At 43.9% G+C, this 20,890-nt stretch overlaps 3 protein-coding genes across 3 annotated transcripts in view; 1 reads left to right on the top strand and 2 right to left on the bottom strand.

The window, feature by feature from the left end:
* The window catches only part of LOC140272373 (prickle-like protein 2), a 46,497-nt gene extending 31,348 nt beyond the window's left edge, over positions 1-15,149 (top strand). The window contains exons 2-9 of the mRNA XM_072367796.1: positions 2,535-2,719; positions 7,920-8,033; positions 8,133-8,270; positions 9,081-9,284; positions 11,325-11,511; positions 12,038-12,192; positions 12,285-13,086; positions 13,166-15,149. Of these exons, the coding sequence (XP_072223897.1) occupies positions 2,588-2,719; positions 7,920-8,033; positions 8,133-8,270; positions 9,081-9,284; positions 11,325-11,511; positions 12,038-12,192; positions 12,285-13,086; positions 13,166-14,118 (2,685 nt within the window). The 5' untranslated portion in view covers positions 2,535-2,587 and the 3' untranslated portion in view covers positions 14,119-15,149. The remainder of the gene's footprint in view (positions 1-2,534; positions 2,720-7,919; positions 8,034-8,132; positions 8,271-9,080; positions 9,285-11,324; positions 11,512-12,037; positions 12,193-12,284; positions 13,087-13,165) is intronic.
* qars1 (glutaminyl-tRNA synthetase 1) overlaps positions 1-20,890 on the bottom strand; it is a 152,520-nt gene that overhangs the window by 98,765 nt on the left and 32,865 nt on the right. The gene's annotated exons all lie outside the window — the stretch shown is intronic.
* Positions 17,277-20,890, bottom strand: part of LOC140272384 (uncharacterized) — an 8,702-nt gene continuing 5,088 nt past the window's right edge. Inside the window, exons 6-7 of the mRNA XM_072367813.1 lie at positions 18,062-18,220; positions 17,277-17,532 (exon numbers count right to left, since the gene is read on the bottom strand). Of these exons, the coding sequence (XP_072223914.1) occupies positions 17,350-17,532; positions 18,062-18,220 (342 nt within the window). The 3' untranslated portion in view covers positions 17,277-17,349. The remainder of the gene's footprint in view (positions 17,533-18,061; positions 18,221-20,890) is intronic.

Genomic DNA, 20,890 nt, shown 5'->3' with positions numbered 1-20,890 from the left:
TCATTCAGTTTCATCAGTGAACCTCGATATGTTGCCTGTGGATGCTGAATAAAGGCCTCTCCTCTCATCTGCTGTCACATTTTCTGCTCTGATAGGTCAGAGCGAGCTCTATTCTGACATAACAACAACCTCAGCCTGGATTTTCCATTTATAGACATTTCAAAAAATCCTTTTTTCCATCAGTTAACTGATTTTAGAATCTCTCAACTCAGCAGCTTTGCTGATAACAACCCATTCGATGTAAACAACGCTCCGGTGCTGATTGTTGGCTTGCGACACGTCTGCAATAATGAGTTATTTTCATTCTTTGGCGGTGGAGGCGATACCTGCTTCTGTTAATTATTCATGCGCCAGTAACATGTGCAGCTGCCGTCCTCTCGGATAGAAAGAAGGAGGAGGAGAAGATCAAACTGATCTCTTGTCCATACGTTCAAGCAAAGCTGTGACTGCAGACAAAATGGTGCTGATGATGATGTCTTAGGCTGCATAGCTGACGCGATGTTGCGTCTCTGCGTGAAACAAAGCAGTGTGAATGCGTCTCTCTTTAGGTCAGTCCATCCTCTGAAAGCTTTCCATGAAATGTACCAATCCTCAGGGGATGAATCCTCTGACTCCTTTGTGTTTTTTATTAGAAATAGAGTTTTAGCATTTATTTTAGTCCCATAATCAAGTCTGAGGACCTTCGTCTTTAGCCCTGATGGGAAAATGTTCGCATTCAGCCATTTCAACAGCATGTTCAGACCAATCAGATGTGTTTCTCAAACATTTTTCAAGTGTTTGTACATCCAGACATCAAAGCTCAATAGTATCAGCGAATGGCGTCCCTGTTTTCAGTCGGCCTGGTTTGTCGTGTTGTGAGTGAGGTTCCAGAGCGGCGTCTGTACGAATCAACTTGGCTTTGCTTGTCCTTCTATTCCAACTGTGCTTTAGATCCAGTGTGCAGAAAACAGATTTCATGAGGCTTCATGCTGCTCTGACCTCAGATGAAGCTCAGCACAATCTGCATGTGAAGAAGACAGATTTAGGCTGACAGAGTGAACACAGCCTTAGTCCTCTTTTATGTTTTGAATGCAGGAGTGAAGGCTGCACTGTGAAGTGATGGAAATGGATCAGCAGCCATGCTAATTTATGATCTGCTTCACTGGAACTCACTTTCAGGGTTTTAGCTTAAAACAGCTGTATTTCACCTTTAATGATTCTATTCATGACGCTGCGATGCTTTTCTTGGAACATATTATGTATCCAAACCCATTTAACCCGGGGTTTTAGTAATGCTTCTGAACAAAGCCTGCGGTTACAGAGAAGCAAACTGTTTGTGTCGGTGTGGCCACAGGAATATGAACTGTGATTAGTCTGTTCTGCACATTTGCATGTATTGCAACTTGACTGCATGTTGCAGTTTTTTTATTTCTCTAAAAGTTTAAATGACACAAAAAACAAAACGGTAAGTCCAGGGAAAACTGCCATACTGAAAGAAAATGGAGGTTTTTCAAATAAAGAAGAGAGAACCGACTGCTTTACAAAGTACGACGCTCCGACCTTTTAAACCTTTCCTGATTCTCCTATCCTAGTCTTTTTATTCTCTTTTTGCCTCCCACTCTATGGCGTAACCACGCATTCTTTGGGGGGGTCGTGTCCCCCCCAATATTGGGAAAATACCAACCTGTCCCCCCCAATATACAGCAGAAAATATGTAAAATGCATGTTCTCCCTTTATGAACCCTGTCAAGGGATCGGTCTCTTGTTATGTCTTATTTATTTTCAGTTTATTTCCGTGTGTTACCATGGGAACGTAACGGCTGCGCCGCGGTCGCCGTTGTTGATGCTAACGGCTCAATGAGAGTGACCCAACGGGCGCGCCGCCGACCCAACGGGCGCGCCGCCGTCTCAGCAGCGGCTCTCCTTATCTTTACGTTGGACTTCTACTTTTGACGGAGCCACTGCTCAACGGAGCAGATTGTTCCAAGAACAGGAAATCCAACACAGAATCAACAAAATAAACTTCCGCCCCCTTTCAAAATAAAAAACAACTTAAAACAAAAATAACATTAGACTATTAGACTTTTCATTGTTAATGCACATTTTGAGACATTGACACAATAGAAATTAACCTGGACCTAAAAGTCCTCAGCACATTTTTTGTTAAAGGAAAAGTCTGTAATTTGTTACATCATTAGTTGTCCTTATTAAAATATTTCCATAAACATGCTTTGGGTATTTGGTCGTTTTCCATTGGAAGCTGTCCTATTTGCTACAGAACTACTGGAAGTGCATAATTGTAATTGGTAGGTGTGTTTAAGGTCAGTAAACAGGAAGCAACTAACCAAAACAAAGTGGGGGGGGGGGGCAGTCACTGTCTCGGAGAAATTACACTATTCCTTTAGATGTGAACTTACATGGTCAATGTAGTCCTCTAAACTATGTTCTAAATGTCCAATTTTTCATATATAAATAAAGAATTGTAGATAATGCACTCAACAATTTTGTTTTTCTTGGACCCCCCCAATGTCTAAACCATGGTTACGCCCTTGCAGGAAAACCTGTGTCCACCGAAGCAGCTTGTTCAGAGGAGCATGTTGTGACCGCCATGTCACTGGAGATGGAGAAGACCATCACCAAGCTGATGTACGATTTCCAGAGGAACTCCACATCTGACGACGACTCTGGATGCGCGCTGGAGGAGTATGTGTGGGTCCCCCCCGGCCTCAGTCCTGAGCAGGTAAATAAGCCCACACCTCATTATTTATGGCTTCTTTTTGTCGCGCTCAGAGGAATTTAACGATAGAATTAATCATCCTGAAACAGGGACAACATATCTCTGTGTTTAAATCCCCTTCTTTGTATTCAAGTCTCTTTGGGTTGGGGAGGGGATGACTTACAGGTCAAATCATGCCATGAGAGAGTAACCGTGAGGTCATTTATCAGCTGTTAAAACAGATGTGATACACTGTGGGTCAGACAGAATGACAACCGTACCGACATCATAAAGAACTGCAGCGAAGCACTGAACATATCGATGAAATGTCTGAATATCCCTGCTCAAAGGAGCAGTTTCTCCTGATTTAATTTACTCTTTCTCAAATTCTGTGTGTACGTTGTTGTTTTCCATTTACAATAATGATGCTTTTGGCACGAAACGCCTCAATTTGTTCTGTATCTTAGCACATTCCTGCGAATTTAAACCCAGTGGAAATGAAGTAATTAGAGTCTGCGAATGTTTTGCTGAATCTAATTGAACATTTTTTGCTGTTTGTTTGAGTTTGCAGGTTTCACAATCCCCTGTCTGGACTCATTTGCTGTTTGAATGCCTTTTAATTCCATGCATGACCAGACAAAATGCAATCAGAGGAAGATATCTTCTCATTTATTTATTTTTTCCCTCCTGTTTTCTGCCACTGCTGACATAAGAAGCACATTTTGTTCAACTGTATCAACTTAAAAGCCCCTTTGTCTTTATTTAGTAAGTGCAACAGGCCTCCTAGGGCTCTGTTAACAGATGACAGGATGGGCTGATAACAGTCATTTTCTCCAGTCAGCCATCTTGACAGGATGCTGAAAGAGGCTGCAGCCTCTGTCATCCAGCAGGAGGTGCAGGCAATTGTAGCTGCCTGTTTCCCTTTTAATGCACTTGAATGTAATGATTTTTAAGCCTGTCACGTCTAGTTTCTCTCTGTGCAGCGTAATTAAAAAGGAAATCATCATTTCGTTTGCAATGGCTCATCGAGCTGTCAGAAGTGCGTCATTAAGACTGAGCTGTGTCAGGATTGTCTTATTGAAGTGTTTTGTTTCCCAAGTTTTTGACAAAGTACTCCAAACTTCCTTTCCTTCCTTTCCTTTCCTTTCCTCAACTATTCCTTTCCTTTCCTCAACTATTCCTTTCCTTTCCTCTCATTTCCTTTCCTTTCCTCAACTATTTATTTCCTTTCCTCAACTATTCCTTTCCTTTCCTCTCATTTCCTTTCCTTTCCTCAACTATTTATTTCCTTTCCTCAACTATTCCTTTCCTTTCCTCTCATTTCCTCTCATTTCCTTTCCTTTCCTTTCCTTTCCTCTCATTTCCTTTCCTTTCCTCTCATTTCCTTTCCTTTCCTCAACTATTTGTTTCCTTTCCTCAACTATTCCTTTCCTTTCCTCTCATTTCCATTCCTTTCCTCTTATTTCCTTTCCTTTCCTCTCCTTTCCTTTCCTTTCCTCTCATTTCCTTTCCTTTCCTCAACTATTTATTTCCTTTCCTCAACTATTCCTTTCCTCTCATTTCCTCTCATTTCCTTTCCTTTCCTTTCCTTTCCTTTCCTCTCATTTCCTTTCATTTCCTCTCATTTCCTTTCCTTTCCTCAACTATTTGTTTCCTTTCCTCAACTATTTGTTTCCTTTCCTCAACTATTCCTTTCCTTTCCTTTCCTTTCCTTTCCTTTCCTTTCCTTTCCTTTCCTTTCCTTTCCTTTCCTTTCCTTTCCTTTCCTTTCCTTTCCTTTCCTCTCATTTCCTTTCCTCAACTTTTCCTTTCCTTTCCTCAACTATTCCTTTCCTTTCCTCTCATTTCCTCTCATTTCCTTTCCTTTCCTTTCCTTTCCTCTCATTTCCTTTCCTTTCCTCAACTATTCCTTTCCTTTCCTCTCATTTCCTCTCATTTCCTCTCATTTCCTCTCATTTCCTTTAATTTCCTCTCATTTCCTTTCCTTTCCTTTCCTTTCCTCTCCTTTCCTTTCCTTTCTTCTCATTTCCTTTCCTTTCCTTTCCTTTCCTCTCCTCTCATTTCCTCTCCTTTCCTTTCCTTTCCTTTCCTTTCCTTTCCTTTCCTTTCCTTTCCTTTCCTTTCCTTTCCTTTCCTTTCCTTTCCTTTCCTTTCCTTTCCTTTCCTTTCCTTTCTTCTCCTTTCCTTTCCTTTCCTTTCCTCCTACAGTGTGCCAGTCAGATAAATGGAGGGGACATCGTAGTTTTTGCTGCCAGAGCAGGGCATGGATAAGATTAAAATTACGAAGTGCGTCATTAAGACTGAGCTGTGTCAGGATTGTCTTATTGAAGTGTTTTGTTTCCCAAGTTTTTGACAAAGTACTCCAAACTGTGGCTTTCTTTTTTTAATCCTAGACCATCTGTGGCCCAGTTTGTAGTAATTGCATTCATAAAAGATTATTAAACTGGGAGCACCAAGACCAGAGGCCTATATTACAATTTTAAGAGGTGTGATGAATCCACCAGATTTACCAGGTTCTGCCTGCTCCACTTCCTGGGTTTAGATGAACAACTACCACAGAAAAGATACCGCTCAACATATAAAGACACATTTATTCTTTATCCTTTCTCATTCTCAGGCATTTTTAAGTTTAAATAAGTTGGATTAATCCTGATATCACTCCTCAAGGAAAGTAGTTTTACTACATTTGAACGAATAAACCAAATAAGGGCAAAGCAACGGACATTTTTCACAATAACAGAACGAATTAGCACATGAAATAATTGTCAGATTTATCATCTGAAACCACCTGCAGATAACTGCATTCAGTTTTGCAGCAGTTAAACCCAATATTCATTGAAAGTCTTTGCCTTTAAAGCTTACTTCTCTCTTGTTTCGACTCCCTTTAAAGAGACACCCTTCTTCCCCCCTCACTTTCCTGCAAACAGACAGAGGACACAGTGAGCAAAAGGCCGGTTTGCTGAAAATCGAAGGCTGTTTGCCGTCCTTTGAGTGTTTATTTCTCAAAACGCCGATCAGGGTTTTCTGTATTTAAACAGCAAAAATGCAGAAACTACCAGAGGTTCAGGCTCCATGAATTCTAATTGCCGGGCAACTGATTTTTCCTTAAAGCAGTGTGAATATTAGCTGTTTTAAAATGTAAAGCAGCTGATTCTGTTCGAGGTCGTGTGCAGCAGCAGCAGCAGCAGCTTTGTGCCGCGCTCACTTTCAATTCCAGACGCCGACTTCCAAGGTCAGCGATGCCTGAGGACAAAACACAAACAAGTTCCATTGGCGTGAAGAGCATGATGAATTCATTTAGAATTAATTCCAGGTTCTTTCCTGCAGCTTTGTCACTTGAATTTGCCATAGAAGGTGGATTTTGTGTACCGGCCCACAGAGAACGATCACTCTGCAGCTTCACTCTTTTGCTCCACCCTTACAGCTTGTGTTATCCAGGTTTATGGAGCGTTTTGAAGCTGAGTGGATTAAAAACCAGCCCCTGACAGGGGGTCCGATGACGAATAACAAACACCGGCCGGGTTCACTTTAACCCGAACTCTTCAAGGCGGAATCAGAGCTATATCTTGGACCCAGCTCTATCTGTCATTCCCACACGGTCTCAGCACGAATCTCAGACCGTCTCTCTGACATATCAGCATGGATGAAAGCCCATCATCTCCAACTTAACCTCCCAAAAACTGAGCTGCTTGTCTTTCCAGCCAAACCAACCATACACCACAGCATCTGCATCCAAACTGAATCTCTTGCTCCATCAAAGGTTGCTAGAAACTGGGGTGTCATGATTGATGACCAACTAACCTTCAAAGATCACGTTACCTTGGTTACTCGTTCGTGCCGCTTTGCATTACTGAACATAAGAAAGATCAGACCATACCTGACCCAACATGCCCCCCAGCTCCTGGTGCAGGCCATGGTCATCTCCCACCTTACTACTGCAACGCTCTCCTAACTGGTCTCCTAACTGGTCTCCTAACTGGTTTCCTAACTGGTCTCCTAACTGGTCTCCTAACTGGTCTCCTAACTGGTTTCCTAACTGGTTTCCTAACTTCTTTCCTAACTGGTTTCCTAACTGGTCTCCTAACTGGTTTCCTAACTGGTCTCCTAACTGGTTTCCTAACTGGTCTCCTAACTGGTCTCCTAACTGGTCTCCTAACTGGTTTCCTAACTGGTTTCCTAACTTCTTTCCTAACTGGTTTCCTAACTGGTCTCCTAACTGGTTTCCTAACTGGTTTCCTAACTGGTCTCCTAACTGGTCTCCTAACTGGTTTCCTAACTGGTTTCCTAACTGGTCTCCTAACTGGTTTCCTAACTGGTCTCCTAACTGGTTTCCTAACTGGTTTCCTAACTGGTCTCCTAACTGGTCTCCTAACTGGTTTCCTAACTGGTTTCCTAACTGGTCTCCTAACTGGTCTCCTAACTGGTCTCCTAACTGGTTTCCTAACTGGTTTCCTAACTTCTTTCCTAACTGGTTTCCTAACTGGTCTCCTAACTGGTTTCCTAACTGGTTTCCTAACTGGTCTCCTAACTGGTTTCCTAACTGGTTTCCTAACTGGTTTCCTAACTGGTCTCCTAACTGGTCTCCTAACTGGTTTCCTAACTGGTTTCCTAACTGGTCTCCAGCCTGTGCTGTGAAACCTCTGCAGATGGTCCAGAACGCTGCGGTGCATTGTTCATCTGTTCATTGAGCTCCTCTGGCTGCCCTTAGCCGCCCGCATCAGATCCAAGTCCCTGATGTTAGCTACAAAGAGCTTAATGGAACGGCTCCATCTACTTGAATGCTCTTGCAAAGGCTTCTGTCCCAACTGGGTCCCTCCGTTGGTCCCAGGATTGTCGTCTAGCAGCTCCTACACCACGCCTAAGACAATCCAAACTCTGTTCATGTGTCGTCCCACGATGGTGGAATGACCTACCGAGCGCTACCAGAACAGGGGCGTCCCTGTCTATCTTCAAGAAGCTCCTGAAAACCCAGCTCTTCAGAGAGCATCTCCTATCCCAGCACTTACCTTGTACTTCCCTCCCCCCTCTATCTCTGCACTTTATCTTTCTGCACTTCCTTCTATGCCTGCACCCTATCTCTACTCTGTCCCCTCTGACAGAGTCGGACTCCTGGGTTCCTTCTATGTAGCTTATTGTTAGCTTTTTATAAAGCTGTTATATCTTCATTTGTAAGTCGCTTTGGATAAAAGCGTCTGATAAATACATAAACATCTGTCTGTTTCAGGTGCACCAGTATTATAACTCCTTACCGGAGGAGAAGGTCCCCTACATTAACAGCCCCGGAGAGAAATACCGCATCAAGCAACTGCTTCACCAGCTGCCGCCGCATGACAATGAGGTGAAACGTAGTTTTTTTGCTGTTTGTTATTCACAGACGAACACCACTGATAAGTGTTTAGTTCTTGTATCACCTGCTGATGAGCCGTGATGCGTTCAGGTACGTTACTGTAATGCGATGGACGAGGAGGAGAAACGGGAGCTCAAGCTGTTCAGCAACCAGAGGAAGAAGGATAACTTAGGAAGAGGCAACGTCCGCCCGTTCCCCCTCACCATCACCGGAGCCGTCTGCGACAAGGTAAGCAGCAGCCGCCATTACTGTTGCATTCTGGGCCTGAATTTATAAGGAGCCAAGTAAACAATTTATGGACTCTGTGAAAACCTTTTTTACCTTCCATCTCCATCTTAAAGTTTGTACTCATCTTTTCCCCAACTATTCCTTTCCTTTCCTCAATTATTTCTTTCCTTTCCTTTCCTCAACTATTCCTTTGCTTTCCTCTCATTTCCTTTCCTTTCCTTTTCTTTCCTTTCCCCAACTATTCCTTTCCTTTCCTTTCCTCAATTATTTCTTTCCTTTCCTCAACTATTTAATTCCTTTCCTCAACTATTTAATTCCTTTCCTCAACTATTTCTTTCCTTTCCTCAACTATTTCTTTCCTTTCCTCAACTATTTCTTTCATTTCCTCAACTATTCCTTTCCTTTCCTTTCCTTTCCTTTCCTCAACTATTCATTTCCTTTCCTTTCCTCAACTATTCCTTTCCTTTCCTCTCATTTCCTTTCCTTTCCTTTCCTCAACTACTCCTTTCCTTTCCTTTCCTTTCCTTTCCTTTCCTTTCCTTTCCTTTCCTTTCCTTTCCTTTCCTTTCCTTTCCTCTCCTCTCCTCTCCTCTCATTTCCTTTCCTTTCCTCTCCTTTCCTCAACTACTCCTTTCCTTTCCTTTCCTCTCATTTCCTTTCCTTTCCTCTCCTTTCCTTTCCTTTCCTTTCCTCTCATTTCCTTTCCTCTCCTTTCCTCAACTACTCCTTTCCTTTCCTTTCCTCTCATTTCCTTTCCTTTCCTCTCCTTTCCTCTCCTCTCATTTCCTTTCCTTTCCTTTCCTCCTACAGTGTGCCAGTCAGATAAATGGAGGGGACATCGTAGTTTTCGCTGCCAGAGCAGGGCATGGAAAATGCTGGCATCCTCATTGCTTTGTCTGCTGCACATGTGAGGAACTGTTGGTGGATCTCATATACTTCCACCAGGATGGCAAGATCTACTGTGGCCGGCACCATGCCGAGAGGCTGAAACCCCGCTGCTGTGCCTGTGATGAGGTGCGCCTGTCTGGGCCTGGAGCCCTTCGTGGTTGAAAATGGCCGAATAGTTCATAGCTAGACTTGGATGGGGTCTAACTCAGTATGAACAATGTTTCAGAAAGTAGTCTTGTTTTATAAATCTTCATTTGTGGGAAAGCAGCTTTGAGAAAGCATTCTTGTTTTTGTTTAACAGTTTAATGTCCTCAGCTAAGAGGCATAAATGTGATGTTAGATGTTCATCTAAGATAATCCTCTCATAGGATGAAGCTTTTCTAAAGGACTTATCATCACATCCATCTTGATTTTATAGTAATAATACAGAGAACGTCTTTTTCATGAGTTCTGTCTGGAAACGGGGAGATTTTGTTCATCTCTGAATATGTTGTAAATAGATCAGTTTGAGGCATCACAAAACAATCAACAGAATGATGAACCAGGGAAGAAGACACTCAACTAGTTTAAACTTGTCCCCATTAAGTGTAACGGGTGCTGACTCACAATCACAAAATACTAAATGAAGGTTTTTTATTGGTCCTAGCTGTATTATAAACTTGCCTCAGCCATCGTCAGCGACTCAGAGAGATTTTTAGGAGGTACTTGTGCATTGTTTCTGACTATGGCGTAACCACGCATTCTTTGGGGGGGTCGTGCCCCCCCCCCCAATATTGAGAAAATACCAACCTGCCCCCCCCCCAATATACAGAAGAAAATATGTAAAATGCATGTTCTCCTTTTATGAACCCTGTCAAGGGATCGGTGTCTTGTTAAGTCTTATTTATTTTCAGTTTATTTCCGTGTGTTACCATGGGAACGTAACGGCTGCGCCGCGGTTGCCGTTGTTGATGCTAACAGTCAATGAGCGTGACCCAACGGGCGCGCCGCCGTCTCAGCAGCGGCTCTCCTTATCTTTACGTTGGACTTCTACTTTTGACGGAGCCGCTGCTCAACAGAGCAGATTGTACCAGAACAGGAAATCCAACACAGAATCAACAAAATAAACTTCCGCCCCCTTTCAAAATAAAACAACTTAAAACAAAAATAACATTAGACTATTAGACTTTTCATTGTTAATGCACATTTTGAGACATTGACACAATAGAAATGAACCTGGACTTAAACGTCCTCAGCACATTTTTTGTTAAAGGAAAAGTCTGTAATTTGTTACATCATTAGTTGTCCTTATTAAAATATTTCCATAAACATGCTTTGGGTATTTGGTCGTTTTCCATTGGAAGCTGTCCTATTTGCTACAGAACTACTGGAGGAGCATAATTGTAATTGGTAGGTGTGTTTAAGGTCAGTAAACAGTAAGCAACTAACCAAAACAAAGTGGGGGGGCAGTCACTGTCTCGGAGAAATTACACTATTCCTTTAGATGTGAACTTACATGGTCAATGTAGTCCTCTAAACTATGTTCTAAATGTCCAATTTTTCATATATAAATAAAGAATTGTAGATAATGCACTTAACAATTTTGTTTTTCTTGGACCCCCCAATGTCTAAACCATGGTTACGCCCTTGGTTTCTGATATGTTGACGACACACAAATAACAGATACTTTGCTTTTAAGGCAGTTAACCGTCTAGTACTAAGGGCTAAATCACAAAGAGGGCATTCTTACTTTTTTAGGTTTCTAAGCCTCTCACTTATTTGAGTTTTCACAACTGAATTATATGAATTATCTGGTTGTTAGTCACCAGCAGGGACCCAGTTCCACCCACTATTGTCATGTCATGTGTCATGTAGGCTGAGAAAAGCCTCAAGCTGAAACTCGTTCGCTCTTTTCAGCTGCTGTTCAACATGAAAAGTGTTCATTGTGTGAGCTGACTGCCTCGTGTGCAACACAGTTTTAGCTCTTCAAGCCTCTGAATGCTATAAAAAACTAGGCATTATGGAAAATGTAATGAACAAAAAACAATTACCGGAGGCCAGAGCCCTGAGATACTCCAACATGATCCATGATTGATGCAAATATTTCCACCAAGAAATGGTTTTAAACTTTTTTTCACTCTCTTTTTATAGATATCTCTAAGTGTTTTGTGTCTCTTGGTCACGCAGATAATCTTCGCCGACGAATGCACCGAGGCGGAGGGCAGGCACTGGCACATGAAGCACTTCTGTTGCTACGAATGTGAGACAACACTCGGCGGCCAGCGCTACATCATGAAAGATGGACGGCCACATTGCTGCAATTGCTTTGAGTCTCTCTATGCAGAGTACTGCGATGCATGTGGAGAGCACATAGGTACAAGCACATTTCTGCAGGTCCACTCCTCTGCTATCCAAACACAGGCTCATGTTTTTCTTTCGCCTTTACCATCCTATAGAGGCTCAAGCAGTAATTCCATGTAAGTGTGGCTGTTCTATCAGCTCGGAGGGTTGTGAGCCGCAGCTGCAGAAAGGCGGATCCGGTGCAGTGAGATGCGGAGGGTTATTATCATTCCAAGTAACAGTGAAGGAGTGTGTTTCAGAGGGAGCTCCCATGCTGTACGCAGATGGGAGCTGTGAAAGATGATTACTTCCTCGAGCTGGAGAGCAGGGCTGCTGAAATGTATTTACGCCATCCTGAAAATCAAGTGATGATGTACAGCCATGGAATCCCAAACGTTTTACTGTGTATCTGAGGGAAAAAAAAGTTAATCTGCTCGATGATTGCTGAAACAAAGCCATGGTTTGTGTTGATTAGCAGCAGAGATTTAGATTTTCTGGAGATATATTCCTGCTGCTGGTGTTTTAGGCGCTGAGGAGATTTCTTTCCTGATGTTTCACAGGCATTGACCAAGGCCAGATGACATATGATGGGCAGCACTGGCATGCAACTGAGGAATGTTTTTGCTGTGCCCGGTGCAAGCGTTCACTGCTGGGTCGCCCCTTCCTCCCCAAGCAGGGGCAGATCTTCTGCTCACGGTCCTGCAGTGCTGGACAGGTGAGGAAATGAAAATCTCACACTTATATATTCAAATCGGACTATTTAACAGTTTAAAAATGGCATGGATCTGTTTCATTTGAATCACTCAGGACCCAGAGGAGTCCGACTCCTCAGACTCGGCCTTCCAAAGCGCTCGTTCCCGTGAGTCCCGGCACAGCACCAAGGTTGGGAAAAAAGAGCGTAAGAATGCAGAGCAGGAGCGACGGAGTGCCGAAGCCCGCCAGTCAGCTCCTCCGCCTTTGCCTGACCGTCTGTCTGCTGAAATCGATCCCCTTTCTGTTCAGATGGACAGACTAAGCGTCTCGTCTAGCCAGACCCCAAGCAGGACGCCTAACCGCACACCGAGCCGCACTCCGAGCCGAGCACCAAGCCTTAATCAAGTGTGGATGAGCAGGGATGACCCCTACATCCCTGCAGCCTATGAGGGGCCCCAGCGGGATCCGTCTCCCTCTCCTACACCCATACATCTGCTGGGTCAGTGTAATGCCAGGCAGGGATACAATCCCAACACAAATGCTCATCCACCTGCCCAGAGTCCTGCCAACCCAGGGAAGCGGCCCGATTCCTGGGGGAAGGAGCAAGGCAATCCCAAGAGGACCCCTATGGCTGCACTGAGAGGCCATTCCTTCAATGAGAACTGGATGCACCACAGCCAAGATGAGTTCAGACCTAACAAGCTGCGCACCCAGATGAGCTTCAATGAGATGTCAAGCCAGAACCAGGGCTTCTCTGACAAGAGGAGCATCAGTCTGCATGGATTCAAGAGAGACGGCAGACCCCCGCTGACCAGGAGGAACCACATCACTGCCATGAGCTTCAATGAGCCACTCACTCCTCTAGAACAGACCCCTCGTGGATCCATGGACTCCCTCACGATGTCTAATGCTACAGGTAATAAATACTACAATATGGCACACGTTTGTTTTACATCTTAAGGGAAAATGTGACGTTTCATGAACTGTTTTAACAGGTAACTCTCTGGATGGGGTCAGTAAGCGTCAGGAGCATCTGTCCAGGTTCTCCATGCCTGATCTGAGCAAGGACTCCGGTGTGAACGTGTCTGAGAAAAGCAACATGGGCACCCTGAGCTCCTCAGTCCAGTTCCACAGTACAGAGTCCCTGTCTTCTTCCCGCCCCTACAACAACAACATGTACACTCCCCTGAGAGTCGGGTACCCTCTGCAGTACTGGGACGGCCCGCAGCAGCTGGGCTTTGATGGGAAAGGTCGTGTCGGGGTGATGGGCAGCAGCGGAAATCTGCGGATGGCTCCTATGAGCGACAGAATGCCTCGCCGACGCATTACCGGACAGGAGCCTGCGTCCCAACAACAGCAGCCACAGCCAAGACGCCGCAAACACCATCGTGGGAACAGTGGCAACGGGCAGCACCGCAGCGGCCGCCACCACAAACGCTCACGTCGTTCTCGCTCTGACAACGCCTTGCACCTGGCGGCGGACCGTCCTGCTCAAACGGTCGAGCTTCCCTACCGCCGCGTTCAGGAGGATTACGATCGTTTACCATCTGGCCAAGCTGCCCGAGAGTTGTACGGTATGGAGCCCGGAGGCTACAGACAGCAGCCCCACCGGCCCTGCCCCCGCACCACCTCCGATCTGACCTTGCAGAATGCTGGCTGGCAGCCTGCGGGACTGGGAGGGCCATACTGGGGCGATGGGTGCATGGAAGCTCATGACCCCTGGTGCTCCAGCTGCTCCTCGTCCTCCGAGTCTGAGCCAGATGAGGGGTATTTCTTGGGTGAACCAATTCCACGGCCTGTGCAGCTGTGCTACATCAACAATGAGGAATTGCGCCATCGCTACAGTCCTTCTGGGATAGCTGGCCATCATGGACCTCTCCATGGACCAATTCACGGTCAGCTGCACACCCGCCAAAGGAGGAAGAGCAAAAACTGCATAATTTCTTAGATATAGGGTGAGAAATTAGAGTTAGAGGGATGAAAGAAAGGTAAGAAGACTGAAGAAAGTGGCAGAGAGGGAACGTGAGAGTGAGAAATGAGAGTGAAAGTGAACAATTTGTGTGCATTTGTGCGTGTGGTGGGGATGAAGCTGAAGAAAGTGGCCCATTTTGTGCTTGTGAGCTTACACAACTCCACACCGGGTAGTGTTTATGCACACCTACACAGAATGATCTAATCATAAGAGGAAACTCAGCTGGCTTACACAACAGGGATGTTTGCAATGACGGAGCTCCACTCTGATGAATTTTTTACAGCTGAAAACGCTGTTGGTGAAGGTAAAAAAAAACAAAACATTCTGTATGTGCGTGTCTGTCTGTGAGTGTTTCCATGTCACAGAGAGACTCCAACAGCTCCTTTACAGTCTGAAAAGCAAGTAAAACTGTTCAAACTGCAGTGATCTGGCGGTTCAGCCATCCTGGGAACCTATTCTGTGTGGATAAACGAGATTGTGTTGGGATAGTGAAAGCTATGCGCTAGATTCCAGGCTATGTCATTGTTTACCTCAGTGGAAACCGAATGCTGCTGGAATATAGCGTTGGCTTGCTAGCCCTGTTATCACCTTGTACAAAAAGTCTGTTGAACCTTGTGCTCTACATAGCCAGCCCTCCATGCTTTACCAAGAGCAGAGCGCCGGACAGCCTCTGCTTCTTGATCATTCAGGCACAGTAACGTCAGGTATGGTCCCGTTTTCTCTTCTGCAACATGCTTTTGTTTTTTGATAGCTACCTATAGATGATTAAGAATAATAAGAATTAAGAGTAATGCTAACAATAATAATTATAACTATATTAAAGAAAAATACCTGTTAAATGTATATATAGTAATACACTTTAATAATGGATGTAGTACTGTAAATGTTCTGTACATATGGTCTTAAATATTTATATATTTTGTAACTAAAGAATCATTATTTGTATAACATGATAGAGATAGGGAGGCTTGCATGTTGGTTTGTTGTTGTTGTCTCATACTGAAAATAAAGTGTACTTAAAACAACCGTGACACAGTAAAAGTTGTGTTAAGCCAAAGTATTCATCTGCGTGCTTAAAGCTCCCAGCAGACGTTTTCACCTCATATAACAGGGAGAAGCAGAGGCTGCATTAAGGGTCTCCCTGATGCTCTTCTCTGGTCCAAGTCTGTTGTCACACAATTAATTGTTATCTTTATGTATTTAGCAGATGCTTTTATCCAAAGTGACTTACAGATAGGCAGTCTGGGTAAGGGGGTCTTGCCTAAGGACCCCTACTGGAGGTAATACCTTTCATACAGGGGATTTTAACCCAGATCTCCCACACAAAAGGTGACAATCATAGCACTAAACTATCCAGTCCAATGAGGAATAATATTAGGTTACATATTAGGATACATCTACAACCTGAGCCCTGATTTCAGGATCACATTTCATGGCCAGACACCCAAACAGCGGAGATATTTTGTATTATCTCGCATCCATCCATCATCTGCTGCTTCTCTGGTGGATTCTCGGTTCTCTGGTGGATTCTCGGGTCTCGGCAGCAGCTTTAGCAGACAAACCCAGGCCTCCCTGTCCCCGGCCACTTCCTCCAGCTCTTCCAGAGGGACCCCGAGGCGTTCCCAGGCCAGCCGAGAGACCCCTTTATGCCTTTGGCTCCTCCCACCTCTCAGGTACAATCAGTTACTCTGACGACCCACTCGGGCTCCTTCAAGGGTTAACAACAGGAAGTCTCCTGGTGGGCCGCCATACTCAGTGGCTCCACATGATGAGATTAGCTTGATTATAGCTATAGTTCCCACGTGTCCCGGGTCTTCCCCGGGTCTCCTCCCAGTGGGACGGGCCCTGAACACCTCACCAGGGAGGCGTCCAGGAGGCATCCGAACCAGATGCCACCTCATCCGGCTCCTCTGGACGCAGAGCTGCTGCTCCTACTCCACTCTGCTCTATTTTCTCCTTCTGAAAACCAAAGCATGTTGGCTGAGTTCCTGCACAGAATGGATTTGGGAAGCAGGGCTTAAGAAAACTAAATCAATTCCTGCATTAATTAATCATGAAAATATTCATCTGTCCTATAAAAGAGACACATTAGATGAGGCAGGGTCTGCTTTTATTTTCATTTTCATGGACAGCCAATGAGGGAACTTGCTGGGTTAAGTGTTCAAAGTCCAGTTCTACTGATACGGATATTTATGTTCTGGAGGTGACGTTCCCAGAGAGAACCCAAGGGGGGGAGAACCCTGGGGAGAACCTTCAAACTCCACACAGAAAGACCCTTTCAAACCAGAAACCCTGCTGCTGTGAGGGATTATCCATCAACCACCGCTGCCCCCCCACACCGTTGAATTATGCCAAGAAGTTTCAATGTAGTGCAGGCATGAACTTAGCCACCCATTGGTCTGCTTTGGACCCCCCACACACACACACACACTTACTTTGTCCACTTCATTGATCCAAAACAACATAGACCCACTCGTTTGTGGACAGCTGAGTTCTTTTCAGTCACTATCTTGTTTTTTTTTTAGTGGGAGGAGCTCAGTTAGCAAAGAGCACCTGAGATTCAGTTCATTCAGTTAATCTGGAGCCTATCCCGGCTGCCATTGGACCCCCCCGACGGGCCGCCAGTCCATCCAGGGCCACTCAGAGACAAACGAGACACGAGTCACCAGTTAACCTAACCTGATGGGAGAGAACTGTGTATTTTACAGCTGGAACAAACTTGTGAATCTGAAATTAAATCAAACATCTCTTTCACATTTCTGTGCCCCAATTACATGTTAAACTGATTTCAGCATCTCAATTATAAGCCCCCCCCATGCAGGAGTTGGGCTCTTGATCAAACATGACACAAATCAGCTCAACCACGAACAAAACCCATTAACTTGTTTCCTGCTATGACCTCATTTTATCCACAAAGCCACGAAGAAGCCGCTGAAAAAAGTTTAATAATCAAAAAGCAAGTAGGAATATATTAAGTCAGATGAACTATACATTTCACGATGACATTTAAAGGAATATGATCAATGTTTTTCCTTTTTTATCACCATCACATTCTCAAAAAAGTGTTTTTTTCTTTTTAATTTCCAGTGTTTTGCGAGCGTTTGTCCAGGCAACAATTAAGAACATCACAAAAGCAGCTCTCACTCAGATTCTTAACCCCTCACTAAGAAGGAAAACTGCAAAACGCAGGCAGGAATGTGCGTGTGATTAGTGCAACAGCTCCCTGGAGTCATACTCCACGATAAATTTCTCCATGGCCTCCACACAGCGCTTTCCAATGTCCCGGAGGTTCTCCTGCAGCGAGGACTGGATGGGATGCTCCAGGGATGGATCCTTTGCTATCAGCATCTTTGCTACCAGGCCAAACATTTCACATTCCTGATAGTACACCTGAAAGACAAACACAAGCGTGGCTTTAGGCTCAGGAACTGAGTTTCGTGTCCGTTTTCGCATCAGAAAACGCTGCTTTTTCTTGCACTGTTCCTACATTTCTGCAACCATGGAGATGTGGAAAAAGCAAGAGGCCGTCTTCTCCATGAAGTGGGTGGAAACACACATTCAGACACTGGAATAAACAAAGCTGATGAGCATATCTGTCACATTGGCGGCAGCATTAAGGCACGTGTTGTCGCCTCTTGTGATGCAGGTGAGTCAGTCTCGCATTTTTGATCAGTTCGAGAAAAACAAAGAAGAAGAATAGCATCAGACCTTCTTTGTCAGCACTTTAAAATGAATGTTTAGACGACAGCAAACACATCTTTTCTTCTTTGTTTCATGTCTCTGAGTCCGATCTAAGACCTTCACACGGCTACTTTCCCCCATATCACAGCTTCTCTTATTTCTCTGCCTCCTCCTTCTGTTTCTAACCCTCCTTTATGCCTCCATACATGTGTGTGTTTGTGTAATTACGCTCCCGCACCTCATCTATCTCTCTCCTCTTCTGCTGAATGGCTCTGTCTCGTGCCGCCGTCTGGCTCCCGGTTAAAGGCAGCTCCCCATCTCTGCTTCGCTCTCTGTCTTTGCTGTTGGTCGCTCTGTGGTCCCGCTCCCTGCTTTGGGTCCTGACGCTCTGACAAACCTGCAAACAAACAGATTGATCACAGCTAACCAAACAACGTGTGAGCAGAGTTAACCCAGAACTCTGAGAGTTCAGATGCAGCAACACATAGGAAAACGGCAGAAAATCAGCTAAAAAGCAGCTAATCCAGAGTCACGGACTTGAATAAACTTCATTAATATTAGAGTTACGATTCCTAAAAGGCCGAGAATAAAGGCAGTGTCCACAAAAAACAACCCCTCAGTGAAACAATCTATATTTGTTTAATTAGGGCACAAGACTACACTGATGGGACTATTCGGACAAAGAAACTATTTGCCTCAGAAGAAGCCATGTTTGAACACGTGGAAGCATCTTTTAAATGGCTGCTGGAGGTCAAGGAAGCAGTGAATTTATTCAAATGTTGGGTGGAGATGCTTCTGGGCCCCCCTGCACCAGCTGTTTGTTAAAGAGCAGAATAATGTGAAGGAACCACACGAGATGTCCAGATGCTGTCAGCAGGACACCTCACAGCCGGCTCTCTTGGGGTTTTACCATCAGCAGGTGTCAAGCTTACTGCCTTTTACTTATTTGCCTTTGGAGCCTCTTGGATTGCTTTTAGGAGGAAAAAAAAGCTTTCAGGAAAGCTATTTATCTAAAAAAAAAACCACTTAATTAAAATCCTTTCATAGATAGATGGACGTTTGCCCAGCCTGAACACTTTCCTCTTCCCCTCTTTCTATAACAATGCAAATTCAGCAGCAACTGCAGGTCAATCGATCGGCTGATTCACTCTGAGCCTGGGATTGAACTTTAAAATGAAAGCATATAATCGCTCTCTGAGTTCCTCACTGGAACGTGGCCGCAGCCAGCCTCTGTTCGCGCCGTGCTGACATGCACTCGGTCATGTGGTCGCAGCTCCTGAGCCGTCTGCATCAAAGCAAAAAGTCTCTTTGATGCAGACTCCTGAAAAAGCAGCTACTTGGAAACGTTAACAGATTACCGTCACAGTTGGTGGATTATTGAGTTGACTGATGAAAAGAAAAACAATCCGCAGCTACGGCATGCAAACATCCAGCTTCGGGCTTTGGAAAACAGCCGTTTTCTGAGGCTTTTTTCAGATCTTAATGCTCTGATAATAAACAAGCTGGAGGCCTTTTTTCGGCTATGCTCACGAAGGGAAATCAATCACAACACACATTAAAGTTAATGATCATCTTCAGCACTGACTGATCTCCCTGTTTTGTGCTTAAAGTGAGAAGCACAACACAATGTCCTCCAGCAGAACTTAACACGTCTTCTTTTGGCTCGTCAACAGTGCAAAATTCAATAGATCGCAGCACAAGACCAAGAAAAACACAATATTCTTCAAGCCTGGAACCATCAAATGCACGACATCATCGTTACATCATCGTTACATCATAAAAAAACCCAGAAAAAAGCCTGGTCATATATAAATGTCATACTTATTATTCTTTAGCAACAACCTAGCTCAGAAACACAGCTCAAAGTGACATTTCACTGGAAAAACAAGTGTAATTTTGAAAAGAACGGGCGGATCGCTGCACTTTTTGAGCATTTCACATCGCAACACAAGGCCAAGAAAAACACAATATTCTGCAATTCTAGAGGCTGGAAACATCAAATGCACGACATCATCGTTACATCATAAAAAAAAAAACAGAAAAAAAGTGACATTTCACTGGAAAAACAAGTGTAATTTTGAGAAGAAAAGGCGGATCGCTGCACTTTTTGAACATTTCACATCGCAACACAAGACCAAGAAAAACACAATATTTTTAAATTCTAGAGCGTTACAAAATACAGATTAAGAGAAAAAAGCCTGGTCATATATAAATGTCATACTTATTATTCTTTAGCAACAACCTAGCTCAGAAACACAGCTCAAAGTGACATTTCACTGGAAAAACAAGTGTAATTTTGAAAAGAAAAGGCGGATCGCTGCACTTTTTGAACATTTCACATCGCAACACAAGACCAAGAAAAACACAATAATTTTCAATTCTAGAGGCTGGAACCATCAAATGCACGACATCATCGTTACATCATAAAAAAAAACAGAAAAAAAGTGACATTTCACTGGAAAAACAAGTGTAATTTTGAAAAGAACGGGCGGATCGCTGCACTTTTTGAACATTTCACATCGCAACACAAGGCCAAGAAAAACACAATATTTTTAAATTCTAGAGCCATCGTTACATCATAAAAAATAACAGAAAAAAGCCTGGTCATACATAAATGTCATACTTATTATTCTTTAGCAACAACCTAGCTCAGAAACAGAGCTCAAAGTGACATTTCACTGGAAAAACAAGTGTAATTTTGAGAAGAACGGGCGGATCGCTGCAATTTTTGAACATTTCACATCGCAACACAAGACCAAGAAAAACACAATATTTTTAAATTCTAGAGCCATCGTTACATCATAAAAAAACCCAGAAAAAAGCCTGGTCATATATAAATGTCATACTTATTATTCTTTAGCAACAACCTAGCTCAGAAACAGAGCTCAAAGTGACATTTCACTGGAAAAACAAGTGTAATTTTGAGAAGAACGGGCGGATCGCTGCACTTTTTGAACATTTCACATCGAAACACAAGACCAAGAAAAACACAATATTTTTAAATTCTAGAGCCATCGTTACATCATAAAAAAACCCAGAAAAAAGCCTGGTCATATATAAATGTCAT

Source organism: Leuresthes tenuis, unplaced genomic scaffold, assembly GCF_036924035.1.
Source record: "Leuresthes tenuis unplaced genomic scaffold, fLeuTen1.0.hap1 SCAF_16, whole genome shotgun sequence".
NCBI classification, from domain to species: domain Eukaryota; kingdom Metazoa; phylum Chordata; class Actinopteri; order Atheriniformes; family Atherinopsidae; genus Leuresthes; species Leuresthes tenuis.
Note: the sequence above shows the minus strand (reverse complement) of the source record. Positions and strands in the feature narration are given on the sequence as shown.